This window comes from Cyprinus carpio, chromosome A12, assembly GCF_018340385.1.
Source record: "Cyprinus carpio isolate SPL01 chromosome A12, ASM1834038v1, whole genome shotgun sequence".
NCBI classification, from domain to species: Eukaryota; Metazoa; Chordata; class Actinopteri; order Cypriniformes; family Cyprinidae; genus Cyprinus; species Cyprinus carpio.
In genome coordinates, this window is record NC_056583.1 from 6,327,883 (window position 1) to 6,350,999 (window position 23,117).

Here is a 23,117-nt window from a genome sequence, read left to right on the forward strand (position 1 = left end):
AATAGCAATAGAGTGTCCATCAACTGCATTAAGACATCGAAAATATCATGTGTCTATTCAAACTGGTATACCAAATCCTACCTGCTGAACATCCACCATGGCACAATGGCATTTTGTAATGGTGGGAATGAGGACCCTGGGAGGCACCTTTGTGGCAAGAGTGGTGCTGAGCGAGGAGAGACGTACAGACAGCTGAGGGCAGGATGTCAGTCGCTTGGCTAGCAGAGTTAAGCGGGCGACCTAAAGCACCAGAGAAGAATGAGAAGATTCAAATGAGAACTGTAACCTTGTAGATAAAATTGATTTGAATAACACATGCTGCTCTAAGGTTTAACTTAAAGTAACAAGGTGGCACTGATACAGACCTGTGAGATGGTGTCCTCCAGGTAGGGGCTGATGAAATGCGGTAGAGTCTCTGATACGCGCTGTAGAGCTGTGACAGCACTCAGCAAGTATATTTCATTGTTCAGCAGGTCCTTTCTCTCCTTCAGAGTGTCCAGCACTGCAGGCATCAGGCTGAAGACAGAACACATTCATATACAAGTAATGGGGATCATTCACTTCTGGTATGTTTTAAAAATTAGAATCATTTCTAGATTCCCAACCCTAGTGATTTACACAGTTCCTCAGCTTTACACTTCGTACTGTAAAATCCAACTAAGAGAAGGCCTTACTTTGGGCTTAACAGTACCTGTGTAATTGTGGTATAGCGAGGGCTTTCAGTGTGCTGGTCACTTCAGCCACACACAGCAGAGCACTTCCCATGACGTTCTTTTCCTCGTCTTTATCAGCAACCAGCTCCACCGCTTTTTTCAGCACTGGTACAAATGGCTCCTGGTGGCCAGAGCCAAAATTTCGGCACAGAAGTTTAAGGCTGTAAAGGGCCGTCTGTCGATTGATAGCCAGCTCTTCTTCTTCCTGTGCCGTGACCTGTCCGTGACGCCGACCCACAATTTTTAGGAGGACGCCAATGAGCTCCAGAAGCACAGTAATCTGTCAGAGAAATAGAGGAAACAAAGTGGTCAGCTAATGCTCAGCAGAATGGGTAGCCAATGTTTATAAGTTATAAAATGTAACATTTGCTTCATTTAAACTGGTTTGCATTGCATACTAACCTGTTCTTCCACCCACTGCGTCCGTTGCTGTAGTTTGTTATTGAGTAACTCCATTGCCTTCCTTCTTACTGAAGCTAACTGATTACCCATCAGGCCTCTCATTACCATAATGAAGGAATCCATGGGCAGCAGGGCATTAACCTAAAAGTCAGATCATGTTTTATGCATGTGCGTGCACAAATTAAAGTGTACACATAAAAATAACCGCTCAATGAAGTTAACAGTTCAAGAAAACTGACTGTGATTCAGTTAAGAATAGAAAAGTATCATGTTATTCTATTTCCATTTTCCTTTAACACCGTTTAGATATAAACGACTTAAAATTCACCGATCAACACAGCTAGATTTTTACCCATTACCCCGATTTTGACTGGCATGTAAATACCTTAACCAGCATTCTGTGGGCTTAATGAAGTGGGCATGTGTGATATAAACTGCAGATTTAGGTGCACCCAACTAGAGCAAACTCTTTCTTGACTGCCAAAAGTCTTGTAAACATGGTTTACTTGCTTTGCCAGGTTATTGATTTGCATGTAAAATTTGCAATTTCAATGAACTGATTTTTGGTAGCCATCAGGGTATTGGTGTGCATGTAAACATGTAAACAATCCAGTGCTTCCTACCTTGTCCAGGATGTCATAGGACTTGCTGAGCAGAGCTCTCCAGAACTTAGCCGTGGGTTTGTCTGCATTATCCTCTACACATCGAGCAACTGCATGGATGTAGCGCAGAACCTCCTCCAGCAGACTAACAAGTAAACACAAACATTACACCCTGCCAGTGTCACCACAACCAATCACCATCAAGTCAAGTACTATAGTCAAGCTTCAACTCACTTCTGCTGAAGCGTCTGTAAGGTGCTTTCTGTTATGTCCTCACAGTCAGCCACCTGTCAGTCAAACAATTACACATTTAGGAAGTTAACTGAAAAATCCTTGGGGCATTTTAATATCAACATTAAATCAAATGCTTCCTATTTTAAACCTACCTTCCCAACAAATCTGTCAGAGGCCAAAAGCTGAGCCATAAAAGAGATGGAGAGGAATTTAAAATGGCGGAGGTCCTTGCCACTATTAGCCTCCACGCTGAAGATCACATCCGAGACTGTTTCTTCCTTCTTCACTGCACTTCTTCCACGGGTCCTCTTTTTCTCCGGAGCTGCCCAGAGAATATATCAAACATCATCTTTATTAGTTTCCGATGTCGATCCAGAAAGCAGCTCGAAACTAATTGTCAATAAAGCTGTAATCCATTCAGTGAACCCTGTCTGTATGTACATTACTATTTAACTAAAGGTTAAATTAACAACAGTCCAAAGTCCAAAAAATTCAATGGCTATTCATTTTTATACATAATGTGTCAACACCAAAATATAATCAGTAATTTGTTGTATACAAACATTGCACATAAAACAAACTGCACATATCAACTTCTTAATAATATAAAAAGTTAAACAGTGGCTTTCAGAAAAATGCATATTCAAACATGCATTTAACATCACTAACAGGTTAAGTTAAAATATATGTAATATAGTGCATATATTTAGTAAAATCCTCTCTGGAGTTTTTTTTCTTCTTCAAGTTGACTAAGTTGAGCTATGGACACAGCATGGTTTCCCAAATTATGTGTCATTGTTTACAGGCTGTTTTATTGATGTCTCCCCACAGTTAGGGGTGTGACGGTTAGTATATAACCGTGAGACCGGCGGTTATAGTTGAACACCGTCATTAGAACTCTATAACCGCCAAAACCGTGTCATTAAAATATTTTTTACAAAATTTTCATTTTTTAGATAGGATCATAAGATGCGCAATATATCGGGAGACATGGTTTTTACCACTTAATGAAGTTTTGTAAATTGTCAGACATGATATTTACCACTTCATTAAATTTTGCTTTGTAGAAAACCTTTCTTAAAAACAAATTTCATTTTGTACAAATTTTATCATTTTAATAAATGTTTCATCAACCAATTGCATGTATTTTAATAAATAAAAAAGCAAATATAGCAGACAATGATAACCGTGACATGGAAGCGACAGCACGCCGCGTTCACTTGCACTGCACTGTGAACTAGAGCGCATCTCATCGTAAATGAAACTCAGCGTAGGCCTATGCCTCATACATTAGCATTAAATATCTTTGCTGCATCCTTTCTAGAACAGACAAGGGCTTTTTTTTTGCGGCTCGCATCAGCAAAGCATTGCATCGTCCATAGACCGCAAAACAATCAGCGGATGGCGGGCGGGTGCGGCTTTGAAATTTGCTCAAAAAACGTTGGCGCAGATGATGAGTTTTGTGATGTGGTTGCGGATGAAATAATACCCCATCTGCGTATCTCTATCGATAACAACATTTAACACTACACAAATATTAATTAATTTTTTTTTTCCGGACTTAGGTGCCGGATCCAATAAAAAATTTTCCGGATCCAACGTCGGAGGTGACGGAACATGTTCCGGCTCAAATTAAAACTTCGTGAAGAAAGGTAAAACCGATGGATCTCGTTGCGAAAAAAAAAGTTACATCGCCTATATGGGCACATTTCGGGTTTAAACCAGATGGCAACGGAAAACCAGAAAATCTTGATGGGCCTGTGTGCAGAATATGTGGAAAAACGGTATTTGTTACAAGTAGCCTACTTGTTAAAAAGGTTTTGTTTACTGTGTGTGATTTATTTAAAACAAAGCACGTTCATTGCAAAGTTTTTTTTTTTTGTTTTTTTTTTTTGTTAAGGATTTGTTCACTGTGTGTGATTCAATCCCACCCCCCCACCCCCCGTCACATGTTATAAACCGTCACATTTGACTCACGTCATAACCGTCATCACCAATTCTGAAACCGGCACACCCCTACCCACAGTTGAAATTGAGCGATTACCTAAGACATGACGATACATTCAGTAAGCTGTACTGTTTCTTTCAACACTCTCTTTTTATGATAATTCATGTTTATTTCATGCTATAACTAGTAGTAAATAGGAAGAGATGATCATTTCACATTCACTCAGTGCTGCTGCTTAAACTGAGGCAGATACAGTGTTCTGTCATGCCATGTTTAAGAGCGTCAACGGCATTTATTATTTAAATTTCACAATAAAAGTGAGAGAAATTCAAAGCGGAGACTTTGTTTCTTATCAAAAGTAAAAAAGCACAAAGCTTATTGCTATTACTGGATGTCAGGCACGCAACAAATAATGTTTGAAGTTTTGTTCAAACATCAGCTGAAAACAACATAGACTAAAGATTGGTCTTTGGACTTAAAAATCAATAACGGTCCATCAAAATGAAGATCAATTACAATCAAGAAAACAATATTGTCAACATAAAGAAAGAAAGTCAGAGGTAAGTCACTGAAGTGGGCAGTTCTTACCTTCTTCTTTGTCTTGCGGTAGAGTCATGAGATACTGCAGGATTCTGATGATGGAGGTCAGCTGCTCCTTTACCTCAAACTCACAGCACACGGAGATCCAAAAGTCCTGATCTCTCTCCACAACAGCCTCCTACACAACAAATAACACAACTGTCTCTACAAACCCTAAACACAAATGGGTTTCCAGTGTACCATAGCATTTCTATGACATTGCTTTTTCAGTGGCAAAAAAACTAAAATATCAATACAGTTGGAAAAGTAAAAAACATACATGAAACTTTCTTTACCTTTTCAGCCCCAGTTGCACTGACGGATGTTTGTGTGACATGCTGCTTGAACAGGAGCAGCATCAGGACCCAGAGGAAGCGAGACGGCCCCAGTGTGTTCATCAGCTGGCTGAGGATGGGTAAGCGTCTGTGCTCGGGCACATGAGGCAGGGCATCAACAAACACATGCACGATATGGGATACCACAGTCTCCATATTCCCCTCAGACTGGGCACTTCCACCCTCATTGGCCTGTGGAGAAACAAGAATTGAACATAATCTGAGTTGTAACAAGTTACATTTTTCTGTTAAATAACAGCAAAATCACATTTTATGAAGAAAACATGAGTATAAAACTGTGTAAAACTCCCCACCACTATGATAGGAGGTTGTATTTGGTTGCAAGTGCATTGCCATTAAGTTGCCAAGGTCTTCTGAGCGGCTTTAATGTGTTACTATGCAAATTCTAGCATATTCTGGGGGCACTGCTTAATGGCCCAGGTCACAAGAGTCCACCTTAAGGTGTTTATGATATTCTGGACTCTAAATATGGCTTGGATCCCTCCTTTAGTACAAGTTACCCATTTTATCATCCACCAGGCAAAATAATCCAAAAAAAGTCCTATTGCTTATAGCATTAATAGCACACTTCTACTTACAAGCCCTATACAAAGAAGCCCTATACATTCTTTTTCGATATTGATAATTGGACAATTACAAAAAACTAAATCAGTGTGAAATCAGTATGAGTGAGTCCTTCAGCCGATTCATTCAAACTTGATTTAACTGTTGCATAAAATCAATCACATTTGCAATAGTGCTGATATTCAGGAAAATGGCTCATGTGACATTCTTTAACTACATAGTTAAAGAATGTAAAAAACAAGAACCTATACAAGGTCTTTTTTACCACTATATCTAGAATCGAGTGTTTTAGTTTGTTTTTTACAAAGTGAGTGACATACTCAATGTCAAGCTCACACATCATTAAACAGTGATTACGATATTGCCATACATATCGCACACCCCTACAAACCAGCCACACAGTGAAGTTTAATACTACAGATTTGAGGTTTGTTCAGGCACTCAAATGCTTCATTAGATTTACATTTATGCATTTAGCAGACACCTTTATCCAAAGCGACTTACAGTGCATTTAGGCTAACATTTTTTACCTAACATGTGCTCCATGGGAATCAACCCCAAAACCTTTTGCGCTGCTAACGCAATGCACTACCATTGAGCCACTTGAACACTTCAAATATATCACACTGTATATAGAGCAAACATATTTTTAAACATACCTTTATAAGAGCAGGGATGACTGCCTGAACAGTCTTGTTGATGACCTGGAAGCTGTAAGTGTCATCCAGTCGCATGATGTTAGAGCCCATGAATGTGAAGATGGGCATGATGTTGTGAAGAACCTTCTCCTAAAATCAGAGAGAAAGACGTTTACCACTGTGTCTGAATGTATTTATGAGTGAGTGTTTCATGACTGTACTTACAGGAAAGATACCGGCCAAAGCACCGAGCAGAAGGAGAGCATGATGGTGAGTTTGGGGCATGTCTGACATCCTGACACACTGCACTACCAGCTCCACGTTAAATTTATCCTCCTCCAGCACATCTACACACACACACACAAATGCAATATTTCCTAACAATGACATTTCCTGATTCAAAGAAAATCAAGAGAAAGCTTGTACTTATATCCTCTGCAAAGTGACAAGAAAACCTAGATGGCAATTATTTCTTAAGGTCTGTAAAACTATCTCACATGCAAAATATTACCACCCGCATAGGGCTAAAGAAATGAACAAAATCATTTGACCTTATCAAAACCTTTCTAATCTTTTTTTTTTAGCCATTTCATGCCAGATTGCAAGTACCTTTGCTTATAGGCCCTCCATCGGGAGACAGTTTCTGACAGACATTCAGCAGGCAGCTGAGGATGAGTTGTTTTGTGTACTCGAGATTCTCCTGTTCAGCTGCGGCGGGCTCCAGACATCTACAGCACCCAAATAAAATGGCACTGACAATCCATTATACTTTTATATAACATTTCAGAGCATATTCAATCAGAACACTCAGTGAGATTTGTTGTATTCATCTTGATTTTACTGCATCAGAGCATTCAGCCACAGAAGAATGTCAGAAAGAATTTGATATAGGTTTGATATAGGAAACTTGCACAAGCTGAAAAAATGTTAAATGTCAAAACATAGCAGTAGATGCAAGCTTAACATACCTGGACAGCAGATTAAACAGAGCGGGCACAAGACACTCGGCTCGCCTTAGCTTTTTCTTGTGTTGCAGAAGCTCTAAAATCAGGGTAACTCTTGGCCAAGAGACAACATTCTCCTCCGACACTGCCCTGGATGTGTCTTGTGTTTTTCTGAGAAGAAAGATTGCAATTTAAATCTTCAAATCTTTCAGAACTGGAATAAGGAGTTGATTAACTAAGGACAGCTACTCACCTAGTTTGCATTTTACTCCTGCGTGCTTGTTGAACTGTTGCAGTAACTTTTTGTTTCTCTACAGGCATCAGCTCATTGGCCACTAGCTCTGCATCCACAGCAATCTAGAAACAGAGACACAGCGAAACGTGGGTTATTGTTATTTCCAGAATAAGCAAAAAAAAAAAAAAAAAAACAACATTACTTCTAAATAATATCCTTTAAAATGAATATGAAAAGAAAATGAATATTTCCCATACCGCTTTAAAGACACTGTTGATAGCTTGGGCACAGGCAGGGTTTTTGTTCCCCACCAGCAAGTCAAATAAAACAGAAAGAATTTTCTGTTGAATCTTTTCATCTCCAAGAGCATTGAAGAATGGCTTGGTGATCTGAGGAAACATGCAAATAAATTACCTACACGCATCATGCATCATCATAGAACATATAGAATGAGTGACATATACATATAGAATGATAAAACGGTACAAATTTATTAATGATGGAGTATGTGATAACAAAACTAAAATGAGGAGTCTTAACGGACCAAAATTTCCAATTGTCAATCTCCAAGCAGAAGGCTTTTTCTAAACGTCCACCAACCTGCTCCAGGGCAATAATCTGGAAACCAGGCATAGAAGGGTACGGCTTGGCTGAGGTGCCCAGTGCCCTAATGAAGACCTCCAGGCATCGAGGGTCTTTGACCAGTAAAGGTGCAGAAGCCTCATTGAACTTGCTCAGCAGGAGCTGCAGGAGGTGGGCCTCATCTGGCAGGAAGGTGCATGAGTCTGGAGCACACTGCTCAAGAAGTCGCTCCACAGCAGGCAGTAGAATGGCCAAAACAGGCTGGACAAAGGGCATTATTATAAGAAAAGCAGGACAAACTAGCATCAAACACTAAATAAACAAAAGTGACTGAAAATTACTATGTGGGACTGTGAAAAAATATTTAAGCACACCTAAATCTAATAACATGTAATCATTATTGCAGTGTAAATGCATTCATGCCTCCTTCTGAGCAGCATTCAACAGTTTTTTTCAATACTTGTAAATGGAACTTCAGATACAGTTTGTGTCACCTTTGCAGTGCAGATGGATTTTGCTGATACTTCATATAATTGGTAACAGCCTGACTATGTTCTGTTACTCTGATTGAATTATGTAAAAAAAAAATAATAATAAAAAAATTTGACATTAAAAATGCCTGTGAAAATCAATTTATGGGGGCAAATGACACCCTGTAATGGGAAAGTTAATGGCAGTCACTGATCAGAAGGTAAAACTAAATTTTTGCCTGTGTTTCAACATGTTTCTAATTAGGACTGCAAGTGCTCCAACCAAAAAAAAAAAAGTAAGCCCACAACCCTGTTATCGTACAAAAAAAAGTGTCTCCGCTTGACAGGTTAAAATTTTTTGTCTAAAAAATGTTTTGGTTTTTGTTTAAAAATCCTGTCATCATGAAACTAATGAAATTGCAAAAGCTTCCCTTCTGCTTAAAAGAAGTTTGAAAGTTCATAATTAATTAAAAAACATTCTTCAAAAGTTATTTTGTGCTTCACATAAAGCCATTTAAGTTTGGAATGGCATGAGGGTGAGTAAATGACGACAATTTTCAGTTTTTTTTTTTTTTTTTTTTTTTTACATTGACAAGGCAATTTTGTTTTCTAGATGTCTCTTGACTGTCATTGAGTTCATGCTCAAAGACATGGTCAGCAACCATATTTATCCACACTGCAAGAAAACCCATATTTAATGTAGTCTGAGTCCCTACTGTTCAAGCATGTTTCGTGTCACGTGGAGCTGTTTTTGTGGCAACTAGGTCACCTGATTACATGGACCGCACAAAACACATTTATATAAACCAAATTGCTAAATAAACTACTCGAGGAGATGCAAACTATGATCAGTTGGGTGACAGTACCTCTCCATGAACATCCTGAAGTGCTCGCAGCAGTGTTTTACAGGTGTAGGCAGGGCAGCAAGGTAACTGCACACACTGCAGAAGCTGCTCAATTGATGCCAGCTTTTTCTTTTTATCTTTCAATAACAGTTCCTCCTCATACATCTTGGACAGTGCCTATAGTAAAATAAAAAGTGTTATTTCTTAAAGAGTTTTGATTTATGTGTCCAACACTTATGCAACAAAAGCAAGATGAAAATCCTTTTTACCAAAGCTATACAAAGCTAATACAGCATGTATTATGCTTTGACTGACCTGGCTGAGGTAAGAGGGGTCAGCGATGATCTCCTCTGACGATTTGAGGACGTTCTCCACTAGTAGATAATAAGGTGAAGAAACAACCCCTGACAGAGAATGGAGCACAGCAATGGCAGCTCTCCGAACTTCACACACGCCTGAACACAAACACACCAGCAAAGACGGCACCACTGCAAAAACAAGACCACAGCGAGTTGCACATTAGTCATGGCTGAGAACAAGCTCTCTCTCTAAAAAAAAAAAAAAAAAATATTCTAAACCAATAAAAATTATTTTTACTATCAGATTTAGTCAATAAAAGGATCTTAGTGGGCTTAGATATCTTTTAGTCTTAAATTATTCATGATTAAATTCTAAACAGATTTTAAAATATATTATGAAATAATTGACAGTCGTTGCAAATATACTTACTCAGAACATCCTGTAAAGATCCCCCCAAAAAAATAAAACAAGCAAAAACCATTCATATGTAACTAACCCAGATGCAAGAGAGACCATACTGACATACCTGGTGAGGAACCTGCTGCCAGCACGTTGCGGGTTTTTATTGGCTGATTGCAAAGCAAAGCCTTTCCCACATAAAGAGCCTGCGTTTGCAGTATGGCACTAACTTGACAATCCAACTGATCACCCAAATTACTGTTGTAGCCCCATAAAAGAGAGAGGAACTTAAAGAGGGTTGTCGGCTCATTCAGGTGAACCTGCAAATGACAAAGCCAGAAAGAAATGAGCTATCTTTGATTTTATCTAGCCATTGATTTGAATGAAAATAAATAGTAATGTTAAGTCACAATGGCAGCCTCTGGTGTAATTATAGCATGGCAAAAGTGAAAACCATGTTCAAGAACTGCCAATTTATAAAAACTACTAATGTGCCTCAGCCACATCAGTAAAAATCTAAATTAACAGCATGTTATTCCACCTAGAAAGGTTAAGTGTAGAGTTGTTTGCTAAACAGTATATGTGTGAAGAGAATACACTACTTGTAACAGAGGCTGCATTAGGCTCTTGAAGCAGAGAGCCAAGGGCCCTTGACTGGCCCCTGATATCACTACATCAAAGAGACGACACAGGAGATGCACGTAACAGCAGGTATTGGCATCCATTTTCTCTGGGTTCCACCATGGCTCATCTGAAAAACACAACCTTGTTAACTAACAAATACATTATACACAGTAATGCAATTTTAGCAACACTTTTTTTAGATAATTATTCAGGACAATAGAGAACATCAAATATTTTGAGAACATCAAATGTTTGTAGTGAATTAAGTAAATGCCTCTATTCCAAGAAATGGCCTGCTGTCTTAAAATGGTTATTACCCTTTGAAAAAAACTTTTTTCTTTCTTTTACATTTAACAAGGAGAGTTATGCAGATGAATACTACCATTCAATAGTTTGGGGGTCAATACATTTTTTAATAAAATAAATGAATATTCTTCTTCATCATGGATGCATTAAATTGACAGTAAAGACTTTTACATTGTTTAAAAAAAAAGAAAAAAGAACAATATTTAAAATAAATGCCATTTTTTTTTAACTCTCTATCCGTCAAAAAAAAAAAAAAAAAGAAATTACACAAAATTGTATGACACAAAAACATTAAGCAGCAGTTTTCAACATTGATAATAATAAGAAATGTTTCTTGAGCACCAAATGGCTGCTGAAAATTCATCTTTGCAATCACAGGAGTAAATTCATTTTCAATTATATAACATAAAAAAAGTTATTTTAAGTTGTAATAACATTTCAAAAAAATCTTTAAAACATCTGAATGGTAGTAAATATAAAAAGATTTAAATAGTGTGAATATTTAGATGGGAATTCTTTCAGTTTACATAAAATGTAAGATACCACAAACGAAGACATAAATGCATGTAATTTTTATTACGATCAAATCACAGTTCACATCTAAATAAGCAGTCCTGTACCTTTAAATGTGGAATCTGGACATTTGAGTGCCGTGATGAAAAGCCGCAGGAGTGACAGCAGGAGGAGGCCTTGTTCTCTCTCTGCACTGAGATCAGAGCTCATCTTCTGCAGAAACTCACCCAATATCACACAGACTGGCAGACACTCGTTTACCTCCTCACAAGAAGCCTAACATACATTAAAAAAAGTAAAAATTAACATTAGACCTAAATACAATTGTGTAATTTCAATTAAATAACAGTGTAGTTAATATGATGCACAATATACTAGTGACTATATCGCTATGTATTAAAATGTATAATTCTAAAATTATCAGCAGCAGTCAACATTGGAAGTACATGGTGCTGATAACAAAAGGTTGTTTTTTCATAATTCAAACGATATAGTCTTTGTCTAAACAACAGAAATGAACATTTGCTTTTTTTTATGATGTACATAAATATCCTTTGACAATATTCACAGCATATAACATTCTGAATTAGGGTTTTAGAGAGTTTGTGTTTTTTTTTTTATTAGTATACAACAAATGTGTAATATTGGAAACTGTATTGATTTTTTGTGATGCACATAGAGACAGCACTGATATGGAAATATCGACTGACAAAAGTTTCTGGCAATACTAGATATTGCAAATGTATAAAGCTTTGCCTATTTTTAGAGCGAATATTCTGTATAATATCCACTTCCAATCATTTTGTAAAACTATGGTTGACACCAACATCGTGCATCCCTAGCCAAAACTCTCTTGAAATTGGTACTGGCCAGAATTGCTGTGTCAGTGCATTTTAAAAAGTCATTTGAAGCTATTTGTTTCTGCATTTGTGCTCTGACCTGTTCAGGTTGGATTGTGTAGACCTGTAGCAGTAAAGGTTCCAGTAGTTTGTACACACTCTGTGCAGTGTGGAGGTGTTGACTCTCCGTCATGGACTGCAGACTCTGCAGCAGTGCATTACTGAACACCACAAACGCTGCTCTCTCCCGCACACTGCTGCCCTGACGGCTCAGGATATCACACACATTCTGCAGCTGCAAGATACACGCATGAGAAAACACAGCTCGAACTAACCAAAGATAATGTTGGTTTGTTATTGAGATGTCGTTTCAAAAATATTTTTAAGAATGCAACACTGGATTAATTAAATAGATGAATTAAATAGCCTACATTAAATAGTTCACTGTATGGACAAAATAAAAATTCAAAGAAACAAATGCATACAGGGTTGACTTCCCCTCTGTGGCCCTACGGTGATGCGGAGAGACACAGAGGAGACAAATTGTTGAATAAAGTCGTTATTTTTGTTTTCTTCGTGTACAAAAAGTATTCTTGTCGCTTCATAACATTACGGTTGAACTACTGATGGCAGATGGAGTATTCTGACGATGCTTTTCATATTTTTCTAGACCTTAACAGTGTAATTTACTTTGCAGTCTATGGGACAGTCACAAGCCTCCCGGTTTTCATCCAAAATATCTTAAATTGTGTTTGAAGATGAACGAAGCTTTCACGGGTTTGGAACGACATGGGGGTAAGTGATTAATGACAACATTTTCATTTTGGGATGGAGTAACCCTTTAAGCTTGGACAGGAAGTTTGACACTTACAGTGTCGCGTTTGGTTGCATGATCCATATTGGCCAAGTTCTTGATCAGAGTTGTTGTAAGCATTTGGTTGACTACACCTAGCACATCTGATGGAGAGGTTTTGACCAGAACATCCTTCAGCACTATAAATAAAGAAATCACATCAAGATGACAAGAATCAAATAATCATTCATCTTTCTCTTCCTCTGACTATTTTAAGCCACTGTGAGCAGCAAAAATAATAATAACCAGTAATGTAACAGCTTAGTTTTCACCATCCAATCATATACCAATGGATTAAATCAAGTCCTGCATCATTTCTTTTTTTTTTTATCAGAAATAATTAACATTAAGGAAGGTAAATATGTTGTGAATGTAAGGAAATTGCTACTGAATATTGATTCTGGGTAATTTGCAGAAAATACCATTCTAGAGATTTAGACAAAACTTTAGAAAAAAATACAGAAATATTTGATACATTAGGCTATTATGGCTCATTTAGCACGATATAGGTGAATATGAAGCTCAAAAGGTGGAAAAAAAATCTAAGTTCTATATCATATCACATATAATGCAACGCATCCTCAATCAAGGATGATTGAGAGATGCACAAATAAACATGATGTATCATATTTGATACATTAACATGATAAAAAAAAAGGTATCGATAATCAAATAAACCTAAGTTTCTTCAGTCCAAAAGTGTTAATCTTGAAACATTACTATCAAATTACGTTTCTCAAATATCAGAAGGCATGTAAAACAGCACGAGTGTTTACCTTTGGCCCAACCATGAGTTAGGGGATGCTGGGAAAGCAAAGTTGTTTCAGCCACACAAGATGCCATTTGCAGCTCCACACACTTGGGCGCAGCATTGGTCAACACCAGGAAGGGCAGAATCTCCCAACTAATCTGAGCCTTAAGATCTGGGTTGCCCTCAATGATACGCGGGTCATCGAGAACTCGCACAGCCTCTTTTAGCACCGAACACCTGCATAAAGAAAAAGTCAAATAGAGCTAAACTAGTGTATCCTTAGTGTGGAAAATTAGTTATTTATATTCCTACATTATTCAAAAAAGTGTTTTTTGTTGTTGTTGTGGATGTCCCAATTGGGACACGTGATTTCAATGTTCATGTTACATTTTGGCTGCATTTAATAAAAATGTACCTGGTTGTGTAAAAACAGGCACATAATTACTTAACATCAATTACAGCCCTCTTTATCATCCAATTTTATTATCAAATTTTCATTATCGTGGATGAAAAGAGCAGTATAGCTTAACAATACATTACGAAACCTTTTACCTTTAGCATTTCAAGTCTCTATAGGCATGCTGCCAATGCTACCTTTTAAGATTTCTTATTTTCTTCCCATGCACTTCAGTTAATGAATGATATTTGAATGACACACAAAATTGCTGCTTATGTATCAGTTAGGAGGCAGTTGACAACTCACCAAGTTTTGTGTACAGCTCACTGTACACAAAGCAGCTGCACTCATAAATGCTGCTTTATCAGGCATTATAAGAAAAATTGAAATGAAAATGACATCAAAACTTTTCTGAAGACAGTTGGTTCCCTTAAGAGATTCATTCACATAAAAACTCCCATTCTGTGTTTTGACTTTGAATCGTGCAGCGCTCATAATGAAAATTTTATCCAATGTCCCTTTTATAAAGACATACATTTGTATCATTCTAGAGTGAAAGAAGGTATAACATCAGTTAACTAACCATTCCGCTGATGGTTTGATGCGATGAAGAAGTGAAATCAAACAGGAAACAGTTTCCTCTGCATCCATAAGGTCCATGTGAAGCTGTCAGGGAACCATAACATAACATTTAGATTGTATCATAAATAAGACAAGGGTAAAGTTTACATCACCAAAACACATTACATTAATGACGTTGTCATTTTACCTGCAAAGCTTTAAGGGCAGAGAGCACAATCTCTGGCATATCATCCTTTATTCTTTCCAGCAATGCATCCTTCAGAAACGCCTCATCAAAGCCATTCTGCTCCATAAAAACATATCACAAATGGACAACAAAAATCTCATTACTTCATTAATGTGGGTCTCATAGATGTCCAATGGGATGTTACGATTAAAAACTGGAAAATGGTAAGCTAACATTGAAGGGGAATACAAAAGATACACACGTGTTCTGAGGTGAGGATCTCCTTCAGGTAGTCTACAGCCATATTTCTCACAGAAGCTAGTGGATGATTCAGACTGAGCATCAGAGAGGTGTCTGAATCTGGAAGGATCTGCATATAAGAACAACATTTTAAAGTCTTGTTTTGGGGGCTGAAAGATGTGAATGGTAATTATTACAACTACAAAAACCACAAAAATTACATTAGCACAAGGGCTGTCAAAAAGTTTTTTTTTTTTTTTTTTTTTTAACAGGCAACTGATGTACTACACATCTGTGCCAGCTTCATGTGTCTAATATGTTCCCTCATTCCAGTTTTACATCAGATTCTGATCACCCTGTCAGAATTTATTTTGTGATAAAGGTCAGCTGAGAGTACAATATTGTGGATCACTTGTTAAAGCAATAAAACACCTGATAGACCTACTTGATATTTTCCACAGCTCATAGTTAGAGAGATGAACTGATGAAGGACAGTTTTTTCATGGTCGGATGACATTTTTTTGACATGATTTTCCAGTGCCACATCCAGTGCACATGGATACCTGTAAAAAAGTTAAAAAAAAAACACTCCAAGATAAACACCAGAAACAAAACACTCTTTATGAAATAACATTTTATGAGCTGTACTATACCATTAAGCTCAGAAGTGACTATAAAGCTACCTGGATTCAAACTGTCGTACAGCAGATTGGATTCTTTGATTAAGAGCTGAAATCCTATCTGAGGAGAGCTCAATGCTGCAGGAAACATACTCCTCAAGAAGCATTCTGCACAAAACGACAATTGTAGAAGAGTGAATATCTAATAATTCAGACCATCATACATGCATAATGTCCAGGACAGAGAAAGATTCACTCATAAACCACACTTACTTGGCTGCAGTGCTCTCCAGGTTGCCAGACAGTGGAAGGTCCTGAAACACTGACTGTAATAGTCCAGTACTGTCTGACAAACTTTCATTCTGCTGCTCATCTACAGGGACACAACAAATAAAGCAAATAAGAAAAATAATAAGAAATAAGAATAAGAAAAAAAAATGTAGGACGGGAGTCGGGACTTGAATCTGTCCATTGGTAACTGATTGGAATATTGTCATTTGCTAACTAGTGCATTTATATTCAGAAAAGAGATGCCACTGCAAGTTTATACAGAACACAGATAGAAACCAACCATCCTGGGTCATCACAGAGTGTATGAGATGGGGCAGCAGATAACGCAGCAGAGGACTGATGTCATGAACTGTTGCTATACTCTGGAGAGTAGACACCAGGGTGGGGATAGCACACAGGTATCCAAATGCCCTAATGGGAAAAGACAAAAAAGTAAAGTATTTTAGATGCAGTGGGACAAAAAGTACTAGACTAGACTTGAACATCTTATACAACTATTCATTTAGTGTGACATGGAGTAGGAAAATCACTAAAACTTACTTTGGACCAACAATTCCTTCTTTCTGGTTCTGCAAGAGGACGATAATGCAGCTCAAACCCTCTCTGGACAGCTGAGGCATTCGGCTTAGAGACTTGCACAACTGCACGGTCAAAGAGTCAACCAGCTGAGCTTCCATTACTACCTTCACTGCCATCTGACACACAACCATGTAAGTGGCAGCCACGTAGTCTAGAAGGTTAGATTTCAGTCCCTGGTTATGGGAAAGAAAAAAGCAGAAATTTATTTAGGTTCTGTTGGTTCTGTTAAATTGTTTTTGCATAAATCTGTTAATCAACCTCAGTCCTGATCAAAACTACTAAATGTTTAAAAAAAATACAGGATTTTTACTCTTTAATTGCCAAGTTCATAAATGATGTCACTGATTTGGGGGAAAACACACAAAATGACTTATTTTCAATATAAAAAGTGATTGTGGACTGGATATTTGTTTACCTTTTATGTTGGCCATCTGGTGATCAACAGTAAAAATTACAAATTTTACCTCTTCCCAACAGGGAAAACCACCAACAATCAAGAATGAATGATTATATGGTGTCATGGCTTTGCAAACAAAAAATGTCGTTATAATGGAAGTCAATGGGGCAAAAACAGCCACGAACAGTAAATGAGGGAGAAAAAATTAACATCTGATGCTGCACAAAAACTAACAATGCATCAAAGCCGATGTTGTTACTAATCTTGTCCAAGTGTCCAAGACTGTGATAAAAGGTAAAAAAAAAATCCAGTCCACAATCACTTTTTATATTGAAAATAAATCATTTTGTGTTTTTTTCCCCCCAAATCAGTGACATCATTTATGAACTTGGCAATTAAAGAGTAAAAATCCTGGATTTTTTGAAAAAATGTAGTAGTTTTGATCAGGACTGAGGTTGATTAATAGCTTTATGCAAAAAAAAAAAAAAAAAATTCTCTGATACATTTTACTGCAGTCTAATTTAGTGGATGTTTTCATCCCGAACATAACGAAAGGGTACTGAATTTGCCCACAGTGTATTGTTGAGTTTTTGAAAATTTTCAAAGCATTTTCCCAAAATATGTGTCAAAATAAGATTTGTCACCAAGAATCATTCCATTTGCTGAAACAAAAAAGAAAGTTTTGGCTAATATATATATGTACACACATGGCATATATCTGCAATACATCTGCAATACATCACTGCTAGATATAGATGCTGGAATCACGCACTGACTATGTTTACATGCACAACCCAATATTAAATTAAATTTGGCAATATTCGATTATTTTAATATCGGGAATATTTTTTAATAATGTAAAGCATACAATATTCTGATTCCCCAAATTCCAGGTTTCACCCCTGGAATATCCCTGTTTTAACTGTAAATTTGTTACATTAGAAATAGTGTAAAAACTATTCTTTTGAATAGAATTATTAAAAGATATTAATATGACTGTTATTATTATTAACAGTAACAAATGCCCGACCCAGTTGCTATTTGGAGATGTAGTCTGGCATATTTGAATTTAATAAATGTAATCAAATTTTAAATTATCGTGAAAAAAGTAATAATAAAACAAAGAAATAAGAATACTTCAATCTGCTGAGAAATAACAGTGGGAAAGGAAACACACATTTATAGATTGGCATGCTTACAACAACAATGTATACAAGAATATTTTGACACCCTTAAACATCATATTAGAAATATGGCTGCAAACTGAACTGAAATGGATAGAACTTAAACAGAACTTGATGTAAATGTAAATGTTGTCATTTAATATTGATTAAATTAAATACTGACGAGTAATGAAAAATAATTATATACACATAATTAGTATAATTCATTAAAAACTTCTAAAACACACCCATATACATATATATTTATAAACTTAAACAAGCATTATGTCACTGAATTATAGTCTTACCAGTTGCACAAATGGAAGCAGTTTGGCAATAATAGAGTTAGTTATCTTCTCCACTGCATCAAGTGCAGAAACAATGGTGGATGCATAGAAAGAGAAAATCACACGCAGCTGCGGACAGTTCCCATCCCTGACGAATCCAGAGTATGCCTACAACACGATTCAATAAAGCATTAAAGAATGCAACATTACTGGATTGGCAGACTTTAACCTGCACAGAACCCAGCCTGCGTGTTTTACCTTTACTGAATCTGTGACCATAGAACAAATGAAATCCATGAAGCCTAAGTCCTTATAGCAGTGTGTGAGCAGAGTTCCTCGAGCCAGGGGAACACCAGGTTTCTATAGATAAAGCACAGGGCAATTAGAAGAGTAACAAATTAAGCTATAGCTTTCTTTACATCAACTGCATATACGACAGAATCAGAAACGATATGGTTTACCTGAAGTCCATGCAGCCAGTGCCATTTGTGGGTTGGATCTTCAATCTTTAAAAGCTGGATCACTCGTACAAACACTTTAGTCTCATGATATGGTAAAACACAAGCAATCAGGCTGTCCTGGTTGTACAGCTGAATGTGGAATCTGAAATCAAGTGCAATTTGTATCCGTGAAGACTATTTCAAAATGGAATTGCAAAAACTGTGACCAAATCTTTTTTGTTTTTCTGGAGGTCTACATACAAATGGATTACTTATAGCTGTCTCTCCACACATCACCTTTAAATTAAGAACATACAGCACAGTTTTCTGTCTGAAAACAGACAAAGTGAGACTCACACAGACAACAGCAAATCTACTAAAGTTACCTGTGTATGAGCCATTCAATGCATTTCAGAGCAGGCTTGAGCAGAAAGTAAGGTGACAGTCGAGTGAGAAAGAGTGAGATGCTCTTGTCCAGTTTCTTGTTCACCTCTTTGCTCTGAACACTGCGCTCTAAAGTCAAAGAGGCTTGACTAAACAGAGTCTCCTGAAACTCACTGAATGCTGGATCAATACCCATCAGCTCCTCAAGTCCCGTGCAGCCTGTTCAGAATGATCAATAACAGCAGACATTTAGACAAGATTACTACTCGTTGCAATAAATGATTATTTACAGGTGAATGATTACAGTAAACAATTAGATGACCCTAAACCATGAGCAGCTAAACATTAACTAACCATCTATCTATCTATCTATCTGCATATACAGTACAGGTCAAAAGTTTGGAAACATTACTATTTTTAATGTTTTTGAAATAAGTTTCTTCTGCTCATCAAGCCTGCATTTATTTGATCAAAAATACAGAAAAAAAAATTAATATTGTGATATATTATTACAATTTAAAATAATTGTTTTTAAATGTATTATACTTTAAATTATCATTTATTTCTGTGATGCAAAGCTGAATTTTTAGGATCATTAACACATGATCCTTTAGAAATCATTCTAATATGATGATTCATTATCAAAGTTGGAAACAGTTCTGCTGCTTAATATTTTTTCAGAACATGTGATACTTTTTTAGGATACTTTGATGAATAAAAAGTTAAAAAAAATAAAAATATATATATAATATTTAATATAATATAATATAAATATTTTGTAATAACAATATACACTACTGGTCAGTAATTTGGGGTCAGTAATTTTTTTTCTTTTTTTTTTTTAAATAAAATCAATACTTTTATTCAGCAAGGATGTGTTAAATTGATAAAAAGTGATAGTAAAGAAAATATATTATTAGAATATATATTATTAGACTTTTTATTTTTTTTTTAATAAATGCAGTTCTTTTTAGCCTTTTATTCATCAAATATATTAGACAGCAGAACTGTTTCCAACACTCATAATAAATCAGAATATTAGAATGATTTCTAAATGATCATGTGATAGACTGGATGTTAAATGTGACACTGAAGGCTGGAGTAATGATGCTGAAAATTCAGCTTTGCATCACAGGAATAAATTATTTTTTTTAAAGTATATTCAAATAGAAAACTATTATTTTAAGTTGTAATAATATTTCACAATATTACTGTTTTTTCTGTATTTTTGATCAAATAAATGCAGGCTTGATGAGCAGAAGAGACTTCTTTCAAAAACATTAAAAATAGTAATGTTTCCAAACTTTTGACCTGTACTGTAAGTGTGTGTGTGTGTGTGTGTATATATATATATATATATATATATATATAAATTGTATGTGAATGTTTAATAGAAAACAGTAAAAAGTAAAAATTTGTCATATTCTTTATCCATTAAAAAAATTGTTAAAGCATTTTAAGCAATAAAACAAACCAACCAGCTGCAAGGTGAATCACAAAACTACAAACTTTTATTCAAAGCAAAAAAGTATTTGAAAATCAGACAAACAGGCAAAAGTACAAGACTGTTTTCTTCGTGTTTTTGTTTTATGGGAGTGAGCAGTCCCTACAAGCTCTTTTAGCGTGATTTGCTTGCTTCAAATCTCTGATTGGTTATTTTTCTGTACAGCATCATCATGGGTAATGTATTATTATATTTTTTTTCAACGAGAAAGAATCCAGCTGTTAAACATGAGTATCTTAAAAATAAGTTGAAATAATGCAAAAAGATATTTCTCTCATCAAAAGCATATACCAACAACCTCCGAACTCACAGTAGGTCTGTCTTTAAAGGTATTTGTGTTATTGTTAAAAATCATATTAATTGTTATAAATCATAAATCAGAGAATGAATGGACTTTTTACTTCCCAACTCTTGTCGCTCCATCAGAGATGTCTCTGTTACCATGGGAATAAAAATTGTGACAAAAGTGCTCAGTAGCAACCATCCCCTTCCATAAAGTATTGTGAATAACATAAATGAGCCACTCTGCCTAGATCCTAAAACTATTTAAATATTTGTATATTCAAGCAAGTACTCCATGCACGCACCAAATAAAACACTAGTATGCAAACTGATGGTTCCTGTATAAAAACCTATTTAATCATAGTTCACCCACTTTACTGGTAGCATATTTGGCTATTAGAAAGCAAATAAAATTGGATAAAATAAGTCATTTATGTACTGGACATGACTTTGGCATTTTCAATGGAAGGATCTCCCCTTCCATCTAGATAACAGTATATAGAAGTATATAAATGTCTCATATTCGGTAAATGCACATCAATGAGCATAGTATACAAGTTTAAAAGAGCAGTGTATATTGGAGGAAAAAGAAGGAAAAGCTCTAGCGGGACACGTGACTTACCCAGGGCATAGAAGGTGCTGCGGTCCATGCTGGCAGCATCTTTAGGGTCAAAGAGCACAGAGGCCACCACTCTCTGGCTGAGCAGATTAGAGTCATTCTGCGGCAGAGCCAGCCGCTTCAGCTGATGTGCTAATGATGTCATCTACAGACATATGAGAATAATATGAGGATTTCTGTTTTCACACAAAAGTAACCATTGTGCGGTTTCAAGGGGGCAACGTCATTCATCAAAGGTCAGATTTTACCACTAAATAAATTACATTTTACATAAAGTAGTCTAGCTGAAAGATTTTTTTGTTGTTGTTGTTGTTGCATTATGATAATATTTTCACGACAATCATCAAACATATTCCCCTTCTTTTCAAAAATGATTACTGAAAATTATCCATACGTTTTTCTTTTTAGTAACTTTCTTTATTGCAAATGTGATTCTCATTAGATTCCATTACTAATACAACAACGAGTAACAAGCTGTCAGAATATTTTTACTTCTTTTGAGTGAAACATGACTTGACAGGCTTGATGAGATACATACGGTCTACATACGTGGTGGACCACATTATGTCGATACTAAAATATTTATACGGCCTTGTATTGATAATACAACAAAAAAGACAGTTACGCTATGCTTAAGTATGCCTATACTGTTAATATAAGCTATGTTATCGGAATTCTTTTGAATTGTCAAAACACATTCTATGTATGTATACCAAGTTATATGCACCAAAGACTAAAGTTTTTCGCAAAATGTTTTAAGGTTTTGATCTCGACTATACGTCTCTCATCTGTAAAAGAGTAAATATATTCCCATACCTTTGATTGAAGTTATCACACCAGTTTCCACGTGTGTGCGTCTGCTAGCGTAAATTTCCTCTCTGGTTTGCTTAGGGTCACAGAAAAATCAATTGCTGTTATACTGCCACCTAGTGCATCGGATGGTTTGTGCCAAATAGTATGAGACCGGAAAAAATTAAAACCTACAAACTGAGCGTCATGCAAGTATGGAAGCAGATTAGTCTCAAATATAATTCACGCAAAAAACACGATTCACACATGCGTAGACAATTTCACATGCATGAAACATTATTCACGTACACACAAAAAAAATTCATGTGCGTGAAAAAAAATATATATTCACAAAAAGCAATTCACATGCGCAAAATAAAATTATATATTCATAAAATACATTTCACAGATGCAAAACACAATTCGTAGATATACAACTGTGCACAAAAACCTTTGAATGTTTAAAATGTACGAGTGTCTGAATGTACAAATCGTAATTTACTACGAATCCACTTGTGTTTGTGTGTGTGTGTTTTTGAGACTTTCCTGGCAGAGCTCTCTTCCCACGTGGGTCTGTCGTACTCTTTAGCCAATCAGATGCGAGCTTACCATTCAACCAATCATATCATAAGCCACTGAGAGTGCACTCAGAAGCTCGCAGGCAATCGGGGAGACGTCAA

General features: G+C 36.3%; 1 protein-coding gene across 1 annotated transcript in view; it reads right to left on the minus strand.

Annotated features, from left to right (window-relative positions):
- The window catches only part of LOC109061337 (HEAT repeat-containing protein 1), a 28,398-nt gene extending 5,789 nt beyond the window's left edge, over nt 1-22,609 (minus strand). The window contains exons 1-38 of the mRNA XM_042767320.1: nt 22,465-22,609; nt 21,652-21,793; nt 19,246-19,462; nt 18,881-19,022; nt 18,678-18,779; nt 18,441-18,587; nt 16,534-16,745; nt 16,274-16,404; nt 15,976-16,075; nt 15,766-15,870; nt 15,528-15,645; nt 15,105-15,212; nt 14,864-14,959; nt 14,678-14,760; nt 13,723-13,934; nt 12,965-13,086; nt 12,194-12,388; nt 11,362-11,530; nt 10,414-10,562; nt 9,939-10,131; nt 9,428-9,600; nt 9,134-9,289; nt 7,816-8,058; nt 7,473-7,604; nt 7,234-7,337; nt 7,005-7,151; nt 6,646-6,764; nt 6,262-6,383; nt 6,058-6,186; nt 4,775-5,005; nt 4,488-4,617; nt 2,104-2,273; nt 1,952-2,004; nt 1,739-1,862; nt 1,116-1,256; nt 692-993; nt 366-516; nt 82-240 (exon numbers count right to left, since the gene is read on the minus strand). Of these exons, the coding sequence (XP_042623254.1) occupies nt 82-240; nt 366-516; nt 692-993; nt 1,116-1,256; nt 1,739-1,862; nt 1,952-2,004; nt 2,104-2,273; nt 4,488-4,617; nt 4,775-5,005; nt 6,058-6,186; nt 6,262-6,383; nt 6,646-6,764; nt 7,005-7,151; nt 7,234-7,337; nt 7,473-7,604; nt 7,816-8,058; nt 9,134-9,289; nt 9,428-9,600; nt 9,939-10,131; nt 10,414-10,562; nt 11,362-11,530; nt 12,194-12,388; nt 12,965-13,086; nt 13,723-13,934; nt 14,678-14,760; nt 14,864-14,959; nt 15,105-15,212; nt 15,528-15,645; nt 15,766-15,870; nt 15,976-16,075; nt 16,274-16,404; nt 16,534-16,745; nt 18,441-18,587; nt 18,678-18,779; nt 18,881-19,022; nt 19,246-19,462; nt 21,652-21,793 (5,529 nt within the window). The 5' untranslated portion in view covers nt 22,465-22,609. The remainder of the gene's footprint in view (nt 1-81; nt 241-365; nt 517-691; nt 994-1,115; nt 1,257-1,738; nt 1,863-1,951; nt 2,005-2,103; nt 2,274-4,487; nt 4,618-4,774; nt 5,006-6,057; nt 6,187-6,261; nt 6,384-6,645; nt 6,765-7,004; nt 7,152-7,233; nt 7,338-7,472; nt 7,605-7,815; nt 8,059-9,133; nt 9,290-9,427; nt 9,601-9,938; nt 10,132-10,413; nt 10,563-11,361; nt 11,531-12,193; nt 12,389-12,964; nt 13,087-13,722; nt 13,935-14,677; nt 14,761-14,863; nt 14,960-15,104; nt 15,213-15,527; nt 15,646-15,765; nt 15,871-15,975; nt 16,076-16,273; nt 16,405-16,533; nt 16,746-18,440; nt 18,588-18,677; nt 18,780-18,880; nt 19,023-19,245; nt 19,463-21,651; nt 21,794-22,464) is intronic.
- Between the last annotated feature and the right edge of the window lie 508 nt (nt 22,610-23,117).